At 44.6% G+C, this 13,358-nt stretch overlaps 1 protein-coding gene across 2 annotated transcripts in view; it reads right to left on the reverse strand.

Annotated features, from left to right (window-relative positions):
• Positions 1 to 11,627, reverse strand: part of LOC119653175 (putative inorganic phosphate cotransporter) — a 40,530-nt gene extending 28,903 nt beyond the window's left edge. The window contains exons 1-2 of one of the 2 annotated variants that reach the window (XM_038057726.1): positions 11,609 to 11,627; positions 11,434 to 11,547 (exon numbers count right to left, since the gene is read on the reverse strand). In XM_038057726.1, coding sequence (XP_037913654.1) covers positions 11,434 to 11,464 — 31 coding nt within the window. In that variant the 5' untranslated portion in view covers positions 11,465 to 11,547; positions 11,609 to 11,627. Of the gene's footprint in view, positions 1 to 11,433; positions 11,566 to 11,608 lie in introns of those variants that run through there. The other variant, XM_038057733.1, reaches the window with a different exon arrangement.
• Positions 11,628 to 13,358: the final 1,731 nt, after the last annotated feature.

The following is a 13,358-nucleotide window of genomic DNA, read 5'->3' on the forward strand; positions in this document are numbered from 1 at the left end:
AGAACCTTATTAAAATCGATTTACTGTCTGTCTGTCGCACGCACTTCTCTCCAAAATGGCTAAACCGATCCGAACGAAATTTGGTGGACATATGGGAACTATGAAATCCCACGCATACAGTGAGTGACATAAATTTACGTGGACTTTAAAGAAAGGCTGTCCATACATGAAAGAGGGGGCTGTAAATTTTTTTTCTTTAAATATGGCAATGTGGGATATCAAATGAAAAGTCTCGATTAGCACTTTCCGAATTTGCTTTTAGTTTTAACGTAAATCATCAAGGAGTCAAATTGTAAACACTTAAAGCGAGGTAGGACTCATTTTCGGAAGCTACCCAACCCAAAAATCTGAAAAAAATCAAAACGGTTTGGTGGTTTCTATGAAATCTAGGCCTCAAAATATATCCCATTTCGATATCTGCTCAAATTAACTTACTAATAGTATATTAACAATTTTTAGAAATTGACTGAAAAAGTCCCCTTGAGTTCACCCTAGGAGTACTACAATATCTCGCATACACATGCTAAATTTCATGGAAATCCGGCCATTAGCGCAAAATTCAAGCTTAGCAATTTGGCGCAAATTTACTGCACCTGAACTGCGTATGACATCAGAGTGAAATTATGCGGTGAAGACATCAAATTTCTCAAACTATGCCTGAAGTATGGTGTCACGCCTAAGTCCCATGTGGTTAGTATTAAGTCAGGTTTAAGTTTACCCTCTAATCTTACTAGATCAGTAGAAGAAACCTTAATTAGGACTAGTGTTAAAAAGCTTCATGCAAAATTAGCCTCTACCACACTGAAGCCTGTTGATAAAAAACTCCCCGCACACTAGCCATGAAAAACCAACGGTAAGTACTATTCCTAATCAAGTTATTAACAAATCCTCTACTAGTTTCAACAAGGATGAAATGGATCTCCTAAACAAGGGTTGGAACTACGCTGTAAAAACCGACCTGCCAGTTGAGCACGCTGTAGTAGATGTAGAAGGAGCTATAAAATTCATGGGCAATGAAGCAAAGGAGGAAATCCGGCATGAAATGTCAAAAGCCATGGCTCACCAGAACAGGATTCGGAAGTCTGCTAACCAGTGTGAAATCAAGATCGTACGAGAACTGAAGAAGAAGCCGGTATACTACTTAAAAGCGGATAAGAGTAACATGATCGTAATTATGGACAAGCAACATTACGATAACCTTGTAATGGAAAAGTTGACTGGTGGAAACTATTTCGAACTAAGGAATGACCCGCTATCAGGATCTATAAAAAGAGTAGAGAAGGCCCTCCAAGAATGCTCTCTAGTGGTTGGTAACCCCGCCAGGCTGCGGATGCCAAACCCCTCGTTACCTAGAATTAGATGCCAACCAAAAATTCATAAACCAGGCAATGAGATGAGGGAGGTCATTGCAGATTCTAACTCCCCTACGTACAACATTGCTAAATGGTTAGTCGATGGATGCCAAAAATTGGGATCCATTAACGGAAACCAATCCGTAAAAAACTCGAAAGAATTGATTGGTAGATTGAGTGCAGTGGGGGCTTTGGCGGATAATGAACGACTAGTGTCATTTGACGTCAAAGCTCTATTCCCAAGCACGCCTGTAAAAGAAACCATAACAAAATTTGAAGAGTGGCTACTACGTTTTGATTCGACACCAGAATGGAGGAAAAAGGCTAAACAATATGCGAGGTTGGCTTCCCTCTGCATGAGTGAGAACTATTTCACATTCAGGGGAAAATACTTCAAAACGACCTCAGGTGTAGCGATGGGCAATCCCCTCTCCCCACTCCTAAGTGAAATTTTCATGGCATCATTAGAGGAAAAAATGGAGGAGGATGGATTATTGCCAAATAAATGGTTCAGGTACGTGGACGACATTTTGGCAGTGATCCCGGACACAAATATCCAAAATATGCTGGATGAAATCAACACGCTACACCCTAAAATAACCTTCACTCACGAGATTGAAGCGAATAATCAATTGGCTTTCCTAGATTTGACTATCAAACGTCAAAACGGACAAGTTACCTTTTCTATTTTCAGGAAACTGACCAGCACGTACAATCCCGGCCACTTCGTTCCACAGCTACCAACACAAAATGGCTGCTTATGGCACCATGATCCACCGCCTCCTAACAATTCCGCTCACTGAGGAGGACTACCGGAGCGAAAAACTCTACATTTTGGACACGGCTATGAAGAACGGGTACCCCAGCGCCACCATAGAAACAATGATTAAGAAACACACCCGAAGGTTAGAACGTAGTAATCTTACTACACTCTATGGCCAACAATTAACCTTAACTACTCAAAAAAGATCAAGTGTCACCTTCTCAAATATGTCCAAACACATACAAAGGACATTGAAAAGGTTTGACATACAACTGGTAGGATCAAGCCGTATCTACCAGATAAAAATCCAGCTGGCGGGGGAAAAAGATCAAAAAACGGTAGAAGAGATGAGCGGCATTTATAAAATCGCCTGCTCAGATTGCCCGAAGGTATATATAGGTGGTCAAAGGGTAGTATAGGTCCCGGGGCGAAACGTGGATTGGTACCCACGATGGAGCATAAAACCTGGGAAATGCCTGCTGAACCAACACCAACAGCTCTACTACCAAACCCTATCTCCACCTCCACGTGGTGACCGCTGGGAGCTCTTTCTTAACGAAAAGCTGCAGACGGAGAAGGATGAAGGCGAGTTTCCCGCGCCTAAAAACGGGACAAATTGTACCAACTGGTCCTCCAGGTTGGGGGTTGGGTAGGGCTGACAACCCTACACGGAAAACAACCGTTACGAAGCCACAACAGGAGCCTCGGATAGGACGGATATTAAAACGACGGACCCGGCAACGACAAAGGAACAACGATTTGCGCATTTTCTCATGGAACGTGCGCTCAATGTACAGAGATGAAGCTGATAAGCAGCTAGCCGATACCCTGTCCCAATATAGGGCTGATGTAACAGCGTTGCAAGAGATGCGATGGACAGGGACCGGTTTCCTGGAGAAGAGCCACTACACCATATATTATAGCGGCCATCCAGTAAACCATGTGCTCGGAGTAGGTTTCTCAGTCAGCCAAAAAATGAAACCTGCTGTTATCGGCTTTGAAAGTATAAGCGAACGGCTATGCACTCTGCGCTTGCGAGGCAAGTTTAGAAATATAAGCCTCATAAACGTTCACGCCCCTACAGAGGAGACTGCAGAGTCGGAGAAGGATACCTTCTACGAGGCAGTAGAAAGAGCCCTCGAAGCCTGTCCCAGATATGATATCAAAATCATACTTGGGGATTTCAACAGCCAAGTAGGGAAGGAGCCCGTATTCAGGCGATACGTTGGCTCCCATAGCTTACACGAAAAAACAAATGATAACGGACTGCGGACTATTCAATTAGCAGGGTCACACGAAATGGTTGTTGGAAGTACCTGGTTTGCGCGGAAAGCGGTCCACAAACATACGTGGGCCTCTCCAGACGGGACCACTTTCAACCAAATTGACCACGTGTTGATCGAACGCCGCCACCTCTCAGCCTTGATGAATGTCAGAACATATAGGGGGGCCAATATAGACTCGGATCACTATCTCGTTGGCATGGTGCTCCGAGCTCGAATAACAATACCACCTAGAATCCCCTCTGACAATCAGGTGAGAGTGAACACTGAAGCCATCCACAACACAACCCTCCGCGACACCTATAAGAGGGAAATGGATGCCGCAATAACCCCAGTCAATAGAGGACCTGGAGATGAAGCATCAACTAATGATCTTCACAACCATCTGAAGAACGTTATCATGGATACGGCCACAAATATACTTGGCCCCAGCCGCAAAAGGAGTCGGAACGGCTGGTTTGACGATGAATGTAAGCTAGCAACGGAACGGAAGAATGCCGCATACCGAGTAATGTTGCATTCTCAAAGAACGCGGGCACGCGCAGAGACTTATCACGAACTCCGTCGAGCGGAGAAGCGACTTCACAGACGGAAAAAGGAAGCCTGGGAGAACCAACAAGTCTGTGAACTAGAAAAGTACAGGGAGCAACCGCACCAGGCGCGGAAGTTTTACCAACAAGTCAGCAGGATGAAGCCTTATACACCTCGATGCTCATCCTGCCGAGACAAAGAGGGAAATCTGATTTCCGACAGAATGGGCATATTAGAGCGATGGGTTGAGTACTTTGATGAGCTACTGAACAACCAGAACATCGGCGAGTTGGAGGTCCCGCCAACTGAAGACGACGGACAAATACTGCCACCACCAAGTTTAGGAGAAACAGTCCGTGCAATTCATCGGCTAAAAAATCATAAGTCGCCAGGAGCCGATGGAATTACAGCCGAATTGGTTAAATATGGAGGCGACCAGTTACACCAAGTGGTTCATCAACTTGTGCTCAAGGTATGGGACAGCGAATCAATGCCTGACGATTGGCAGCGAGGCATAATCTGTCTCATACATAAAAAGGGAGATATCACACAGTGCAGCAATTATAGAGGTATCACGTTGCTGAGTACCATCTATAAGATATTCTCCACTATCTTGCTAGGCCGGATAGCCCCATACGCCCAGAACATCATTGGCCCATACCAAAGAGGCTTCACTCCAGGCAAATCAGCAACAGATCAGATTTTCTCTCTGCGGCAGGCGATGGAAAAACTGTTGGAATATGGACAACAGTTGCACCATCTGTTCATCGACTTTAAAGCCGCCTATGATAGCATAGCCAGGGTAAAACTGTACACGGCCACGAGAGAATTCGGTATCCCGACGAAATTAATAAGACTGACTAGGCTGACCCTGACCAATGTGCGAGGCCAGATAAAAGCATCAGGATCACTCTCAAGACCATTCGACATCAACAACGGTCTACGACAAGGGGATGCGCTATCATGCGTCCTCTTTAACCTGGCGCTCGAGAAGGTGATCCGTGATGCTGAGGTGAATGCAAGAGGTACGATCCTCTTCAAGTCCACCCAACTACTGGCCTATGCTGACGATATCGACATCATGGGAAGAACCACCCGAGACGTTCAAACTGCCTTCATCCAGATCGAGCAGGCGGCGCGAGATCTTGGGCTGCACATCAATGAAGGCAAGACAAAATACATGGTGGCAACGTCAGCACCGAAGACGAATCAACCAACAACATCAAACCGCACTGGTCAAACACAAGCACGAACAAGAATAAGGATAGGGGAATACAACTTTGAGACCGTTGACAATTTCTCCTATCTAGGGTCGAAAATCACAACCGATAACAACTACGATGAGGAAATCCGCGCACGGTTGTTGTCAGCCAACAGAGCCTACTTCAGCTTACAAAGACTGTTCCGCTCGAAACGTCTCACCATAGGGTCAAAGCTCTTACTGTACAAGACTATGATCTTGCCAGTCCTCATGTATTCCTCGGAAACTTGGGTTCTTAGCAAGAAAAATTGCGAACTCTTGGCCGCGTTCGAGAGAAGAATCCTCCGAAGAATTTTTGGCCTCCTACATGAGGATGGACGATTCCGTAGCCTACACAATGACGAAATCTATGAGCGATACCATGACCGTACGGTTGTGGATAAAATCCGGCTCAATAGGTTACGGTGGGCGGGTCACTTAATCCGTATGGATGAAGATGATCCCACCCGGAAAGTCTATAAGGGCAATATCTATGGTAGGAAAAGAAGACGAGGCAGACCCTGCCTAAGATGGAGCGATGGCGTGGGCCAGGACGCCAGACAGCTTTTAGGGATATCGAATTGGTGGACCTCGGCGCAAAACCGGGATGTCTGGAGTTCCTTATTAAGGCAGGCCTAGACCGGATACCGGTTGTTGCGCCGTTGATGATGATGATATATCGGGCAAAGAAAAAGATTGGCGACCACCAGATTTAGGGAGCACATGAAGGAGGCAGAGCTGGCTGTAAAGCACTCCCGAAAACCCACTAAATCTATGGTGGCAAAACATATGGTCGAATGTGACTACACCCAAGAAGGGAGAAGTTGGGACGTCAAGCAGTGGATCCAAGGTGAGCATTGGTATACTGCATGGACTACAGCCAACGAACACCACTGCTCAAAGAGCAGGGACCAGCAAAAGCACGTCTGAGATAAATATAACAGACGTCAGGAAGGAGACAGGTCTCAGTGGCGCCGGGGTTAAATGGTACCTGCGCTATCTGAAGGAAGGCCTGAAACCAGAAGAGGCCCTTAAGAAGGCTCAGGACAGACCTAAGCCATCTCTGCCGGAGCCGAGAAAGCGGGGAGCAGCAGCATGAAGGGAATGCTCCCAAAAAACCCAGACCTGAACCCACGGGAGGAGAAAACCCGGGCAGGTCAGGAGTGAAGGCAGGACCCAGGAAGCCCGGCATTAGCTATGCTAGTGCGGTCAAGGGCATTCGACTGGCCATACTGCCAAAAAGGTTTCCCGAGCAAATACTCACTCGGGAAGAACAGGAAATCATTGAAGAAGATGATCAAGGGTTGGACGTCGAAACTGGTGTTCACCGGGATACGCTTTCGACCAGGCCTTATACTGGTGGACTGCGCGACGGAAGGTACCGCAGAATGGCTCAGAACCATAATTCCTAGATTGCCAGGCTGGGAAGGGGTAGAACTGTCAACATGTGCTGGAGATGATATATCCGGAGCCCACATGGGGACAGTTTTTCTCCCAAAGGCCGCGGCAATAGTAACAGAAGACCTTATGAGACTCCTAATTGCTCAGAACGAAGATCTCCATACTCGACTATGGAGAGCCTTCAGAAGCAAGGTGGAGGGAAAGGGTAAACTCCTCACGATCGGGGTAGATGACCGATCCCTAGAGGCAATTAAACGTCGGAGTTGTCATATCAACTACCGATTTGGCAACATACCCGTGCATGTGCACAAGGAAAAGCCAAGGAAAGAGACCTCGGAGGAGGCATCGGGTGGAAAACTTACCGAGGTCCCTGAAGAAGTCGCGGAAGCCATAGAGGCGGAAAGAACTGGATCAACCAGGGAAATCGACCTGCTGCCCAGTGAAGAACAGAAGCTGGACGACCTAGACCTAGAACTCCTAGGGCTCGGGGTGGACAGCGACGCGCAGGAAAGCGCCATGTCGGAGGAGGAGGGTGACACTCCGACAGTAGAGAACAGCTCCAAACAATAACGGGGCCAATGGCCAGCACTACGATAGCCCAGGTAAACCTCCACCATGCGAGATCTGCATCTGCAGTGACTGCAAGGGTAAATTCCAAGGAGAACATTGGAATAGTGTTGGCTTAGGAGCCCTGGGTGTACCGGGGGCAGATTCGCGGTCTGCAAGGAGGAGACATGCAGGTAATTTGGGACTCCTCTTGTGAAAAACCAAGAGCTTGCATAATTCTCAAACGTAATTTAAAATACATATGTCTTTCAGAGTTCTTAACCGGGGACCTTGTGGCTATCCAAGTCTCATTGGAAGCCGGGAGGAGCACTCGAGAGGTAGTTGTAGCATCCTACTTACTTCCCAGGAGACGAGAGCCGGGCTCCACCGGAACAACTCGCAAAGCTGACGGAGTATTGCGAGGAGAGGGCGTTACCACTTCTTCTCGGCTGCGGTGCCAACGCCCACTACGAAGTGTGGGGAAGCAGCGACACTAATCGTAGAGGTGAGTACCTTCTCGAATTTATTCTTAGTAATAAGTTAGAAATATACAAAGTAGGAAACACTCCAATAATTGTGACCAGCACCAGACAAGAGGTATTAGATATAACTCTAGGAAATATCCTAATGAACGGGATGGTCAGGAATTGGAGGGTGTATGATGAACCGGCAGGCGACAATAATCTGCCTGACACCCCAACAACGAATAAAAGAGGAAGGAAAGAGAGCTGGAAACTAGCAAAAGAGGTATACTCAGAAGCTAGGCTAAGATGGGCAGTGGGAACTTTCCAACCAATGAAATCTTCCGGAGTAGATGGCATTTTCCCAGCACTTATCCAGAGAGGCCTAGGAATTATCTTAGAGTCTCTTCTGAGGGTGGTAAGGGGGAGCATAGCACCGGGTTACATACCAAGGGCATGGAGACGGGTAAAAGTGGTCTTTATTCCGAAAGCGTGTAAAAAGGATCCTTTTCACCCTAAATCTTTCAGACCAATCTGCCTAACATCGTTCGTACTCAAAATGGTGGAGAAGGTCATAGACAACTATATTAGAACTAACGTTCTAAAGCATAACCCCCTACATCACTGTCAACACGCTTACCGGGCAGGAAGGTAAACTGAAACTGCTCTGTATCAGCTGACAGAGGTACTACGGGACGCCATAGAAATAAAAGAAATTGCACTGTGCGCGTTTTTGGATATCGAAGGAGCATTCGACAATACATCGCACACAGAGATACAGGATACCCTGAGCCGCAAAGGAGTGGGAAACACCCTGGCACTGTGGATGGGCAAAATACTAGAATGCAGACAAATAGAGGTACCGACAGGTACAAATTTTATTATCATGAACACCACTCAAGGCTGTCCACAGGGTGGAGTACCATCGCCGCTGATGTGGAGTATGGTAGTGGATGAACTCCTGGACGTGTTAACTAATACTGGAATACAAGTCCAGGGCTACGCGGACGACATTGTTCTAATCTGTAGGTGCAAATATGAAGATACCCTATGTGATAGAATCCAAACTGGATTAAGGGTTACTAGTTCCTGGTGCAGGAAGGTGGGACTGTGGATCAACCCAACCAAAACCACCATAGTACCATTCACTAGGAGACGTAACCTGGATCACCTGAAAGCCATAACATTACATGATATGGAGGTGAAACGAGAAACAGAGGTCAAATATTTGGGAATCATGGTAGATAAAAAATTACTTGTCGGAAAACCACGAGGGCTCTGATGACTTGCAGATCCATAGCAGGAAAAAAATGGGGTTGCACCCCGAAGATACTACTTTGGATATATACTGCAATAGTAAGGCCAATGATTACCTATGGAGTGGTAATCTGGGCAGAAAGAACCGAACTCAGCACACAAGCCAGGGAATCAGATAAGCTCCAAAGGCTGGCTGGCATGTGTATCAATGGGGCAATGAGGACATGCCCAACGGCATCCCTGGAGGTCCTTCTGGGATTACCCCTCTCCATCTGCACATACAGGTGCAGGCAAGGAGATCAATATTCAGGACGGCCGGTAGTATGAGTGAGGCCGGGGGCTGCCTAAATCGAAGGAAGATTGATATCCTTTCTAGGCGGTATCCCGAATTACTGATACCGAGGGACAACATGACAATGAGGTTTCACTTCGATAAGAAGTTTGAAACACGTTGGAGTAACAAGGTAAACTGGGAGAGCGTGGCTGCGACAATCGACTTAAACCAGCAACTGATTACTTGGTACACTGACGGATCCCTCACAGCAGAGGGAGCGGGTGCCGGTGTCATTGGTCCAAGGAAAATGTACTTTGAGTCAATGGGCAGGTACACTAGCATGTTCTAGGCAGAAATTTACGCCATAGACAAATGTGCCTCCTTTAATCTGCAAAGGAACTACAGGGGGCAGAACATAGCTATTTTCACCGATAGCCAAGCAGCGATCAAGGCACTTAGGTCCAACCAGGTGAACTCTAAACTGGTATGGGAATGCCTTGAGAGACTGAATACACTCGGCTCGTCCAACAAGGTGTGGATACTTTGGGTTGCAGGCCATGCTGGTTTGGAAGGCAATGAGGCAGCGGATGAACTAGCCAAGAAGGGAACAGGGATGCCTTTACACCGGCCAGAACCCTTCTGTGGAATCGGAAACGGTTTCATGGCCATGAATCTAAGAAGGAACTATATTGGGCGGGCCTACCAGGGATGGAGCAGTCCAGGGTGCTTATTGGGGGATACGAACCCATGCGCACAAAGGATTGCTTAAACCTCACCAAAAAGAACCTCCGAATCATAGTGGGAATTCCCACTGGTCATTGTCGGTTGAACTATCACCTAGGGAAGCTAGGGATATCTACGGACACTGCCTGCAGGTTCTGTGAGGAGGAGGACGAAACCTCTATGCACGTCCTGGGACAGTGTCCGGCACTTGTGCAAAGTAGGTCGAAACATCTGGGAGAACACTTAATACCAGATGCAAAGCCGAAATATCTAGAAGTGGGGAGCATACTAAAGTTCCTAACGGTTACAGGCCTGCTTGAGATACTATGATCAATAGGTACACTATAACCAGTAAAAGGGGCACAATAGTTCTTCAAGGACGCGGTGCGACTTTCCCTTAACAGAATAATAATAATAGGAACGAACTTCAGGGAATGGTATTCTTCTATCTGGCGAGCCAAAACTAAAGTTTAAGGTGCTCACTGTTCCGAAACTTATCAAACGTTTGGGTCCCACGTTGGGCGCCGTTTGTAATAAATATTTTAGTAGGGGTTAGATAGAATGATGGATGGATGGTTCAGATTGATGATGATCAATCATTTTAGTGGATCTACACCTATTTGCTGGTGAACCTTCAAGGTTACTTTTCGCCTCCATTCCAAATTTTAAGATACCACTACCTTCGTGATAGTCAAATCGAATGCCACCTCTTACCAACATCACTTTCTTTTGGTTATAAATGATTTTATTTCGCCAAAATTTAAGTTGGGCTTTTGGGTCATTGATTATTACTATTACAAATACTATATTTCAAGAACCAGTTGCTTCTTTCATCAGTGCAAAATTACTTGATGGAAGATGTCAATCTATTCAGGACGTAATACCATGAATAGATAGGCCCAATCTAATTCAGTGGAAGTGTTAATATTAATGCAACTTAGGAGTTCAAAAAAATTGATAAATTATTGGTATTACTCAAACATGTTTTCTGATTCTCAGCACTAGCCATATCTGTACCTCTGAGGAATTAAAAAGTCTAAAAAAGTTTGATTTTTGGTAATCGGAGATACTTTCTGGAATGTGCGGGTCATCAAAGTGACCTGCATTTGATATTAAATATGCCCGAAGAATATAGTGATTGTACCTGCGAAGTACAAATTTACGCGTTGTTAGCTTATTACACTCGCAAGCCCCAGCAAATATAGATCATATGAACAATTTGCGTAATATACGTATGTAATTAGGTTTAGGTTATTCACACCAGCAGTTTGATCTCGAATAAAGTAAATTGGTATAGATAAAACCTCTATTAAAAACATCACTACTCCGTTTATCTAAACCACAATTGCATTAAATTCTGATAAATGCTCAGAATACAATTGAACGGATGCATTCTGGCCGCCAAATTTTCAAATTGTATCTAGAATAAAAAGATACATTTCACACACACTAGTTCATTCAACTGAAAACGTTATTGATATTATCCACAAATCACGCTCACAAAACTTATGACATATAGGCCTCAATGCAACCGTAATATTCTTAAGTAAAATAACTGATAATAAAGTAATGAATAAAACAACTGAACAAATCGTGCTTTACCCGGCTCACTGTTCCGCCTGTTCTTCGCCATTCTGAAAACTGACTGAAGATTTCCACAGTCGCGTTTATTGTTTTTAAACCTGAATCTGTCGATTGCGGCTTTCTAAAATTTTACTAAAAAAGATTAATTTTTATAATAGAATAAATGTAGATGTATAAGTGGGAAAACATTCACGTGAGGTTTGATAGCGGGGCGCCACCAGCAAGTTATGCAAGTGTGGGGATGGAAAAATGATTGAAAGGTGCTAGGGGCATAAATAGGCGCTTTATCCTAATGTTCAGTATCTGGTCCCGATTTCTCAACGGACTAAAGATATTCATATTCGGTGGATAAACTGGTAAGGTGCTTATGAATAAGGTAAACCCGTCAATTGCTTGGTAAATACATAGTATCTGAGAATCGTCTTGATTAGATTCTTATTATCTCTATTAGAATGATTGGCGGACAAATGCACGTAAGTGTACATATCTGCCTACGAGCGTTGGGTAACCGAAGGTTTTGTGGAAATATTCTCTTATCCGATACGATATATTGATAATTGCGTTAGCGATTCTATGGGAAATTACTGAGATAATTGTTTATCTGCCAGTGATTGGAAATGAATGCGATATGAGTCACACAAAAAAGGAAAATCACGGACAATGAAAGTACGAGTCAGGAAATATGCACTTGAAAGGAGAGTTCCTGAGAAGCAAAACTGAAAATCACTGCTTCAATAGCACAGCTTAGAAAACAATTCGAATGATTTAAGGGGGTTCTTCGTCTAGAATCTTAAAAATCAATTTGCAACCTCCAACCCGTTGGGTTTAAAAATTTTTGATTAATAACGTGGGTAAGACTAAAGTTTTTAAAAAAAACTCATTTTCGGGAATTGATGAACTTTTAAGAAATAGTAAAATTAATTGTCTTGAATACAACACTCTTTGTCCTTAATAAAATTGAATATCTATAAAAATATTACCATAAACAATAAAGATGGATAAAGAATGAATAGATAAACTATGAATGTTAAAAAATTAAAAAAAATTTGCTGCTTTTTTTAAAGAAAAGGAAGGCACATATAAAAACATTTTTTTTTAAAATTTGTCGAGAATTGAGGCAAGCAAACTTAAAATATATTGCACCTCATTTTTGAGGCGTCTTAGTCAATTTCTAAAAAATTTAGTGAAATACTATTGTTAACTTAATTTGAGCAGATTCGGAGCCTAGATTTCCGAGTTTTCAGTTGGACAATGGCTCCGTGACAGAAATGATCACTTTCGAGCCCCTGTACTCCCCCCTTCCATTAAATGTTAAAATCGATGGCAGCTTTGGAAAGCACTTATCAAGATTTTTTTTTGAGAATTGCGGAGTCCTAAGTCCGCATCAACTTGATGCCGGGCGGAATAAATGGAGAGCAGCTTACTCCCTCTTTTTTTTATCCACCGTCCCCTCAGCACCCAAACTTTCAAAATATTAGGCGACGACGGCTTTTTGGTTTCTTACCAGAGGCAAGCCATCAGACGCTGCCTCACTTCTGCCCTGGGAGCAGCGTGACCGAAGCGGCTCGTAGATGTTAAAGCCGTCATCGCCTAAAATTTTGAAAGTTTGGGTACTGAGCCCTAAACGAGGGGTACGTAAACCAAAAAAAAGAGGGAGTAAGTTGCTCTCCACTTGGTCCGGTCCGGCATCAAGTTGATGCGGACTTAGGACCCCGCAATTCTCAAAAAATTATTTTCAGCTCTGGCCAAGCTCTGGTCAATACGGCGGATTTACGCTCAATATAATTTGTAGGAATGTTATTATAAAGGAGCATTTAACATCTGCGAGCCGCTTCGGTGACGCTGCTCCCAGGGCAGAGGTGAGGCAGCATCTAACGATTTGCCTCTGCCCTGGTAAGAAACTGTAAAGCCGTCACCGCCTAACGCACTTACCAAAATCTTTC

The sequence above is a fragment of the Hermetia illucens genome, chromosome 1, assembly GCF_905115235.1.
Source record: "Hermetia illucens chromosome 1, iHerIll2.2.curated.20191125, whole genome shotgun sequence".
NCBI lineage: Eukaryota > Metazoa > Arthropoda > Insecta > Diptera > Stratiomyidae > Hermetia > Hermetia illucens.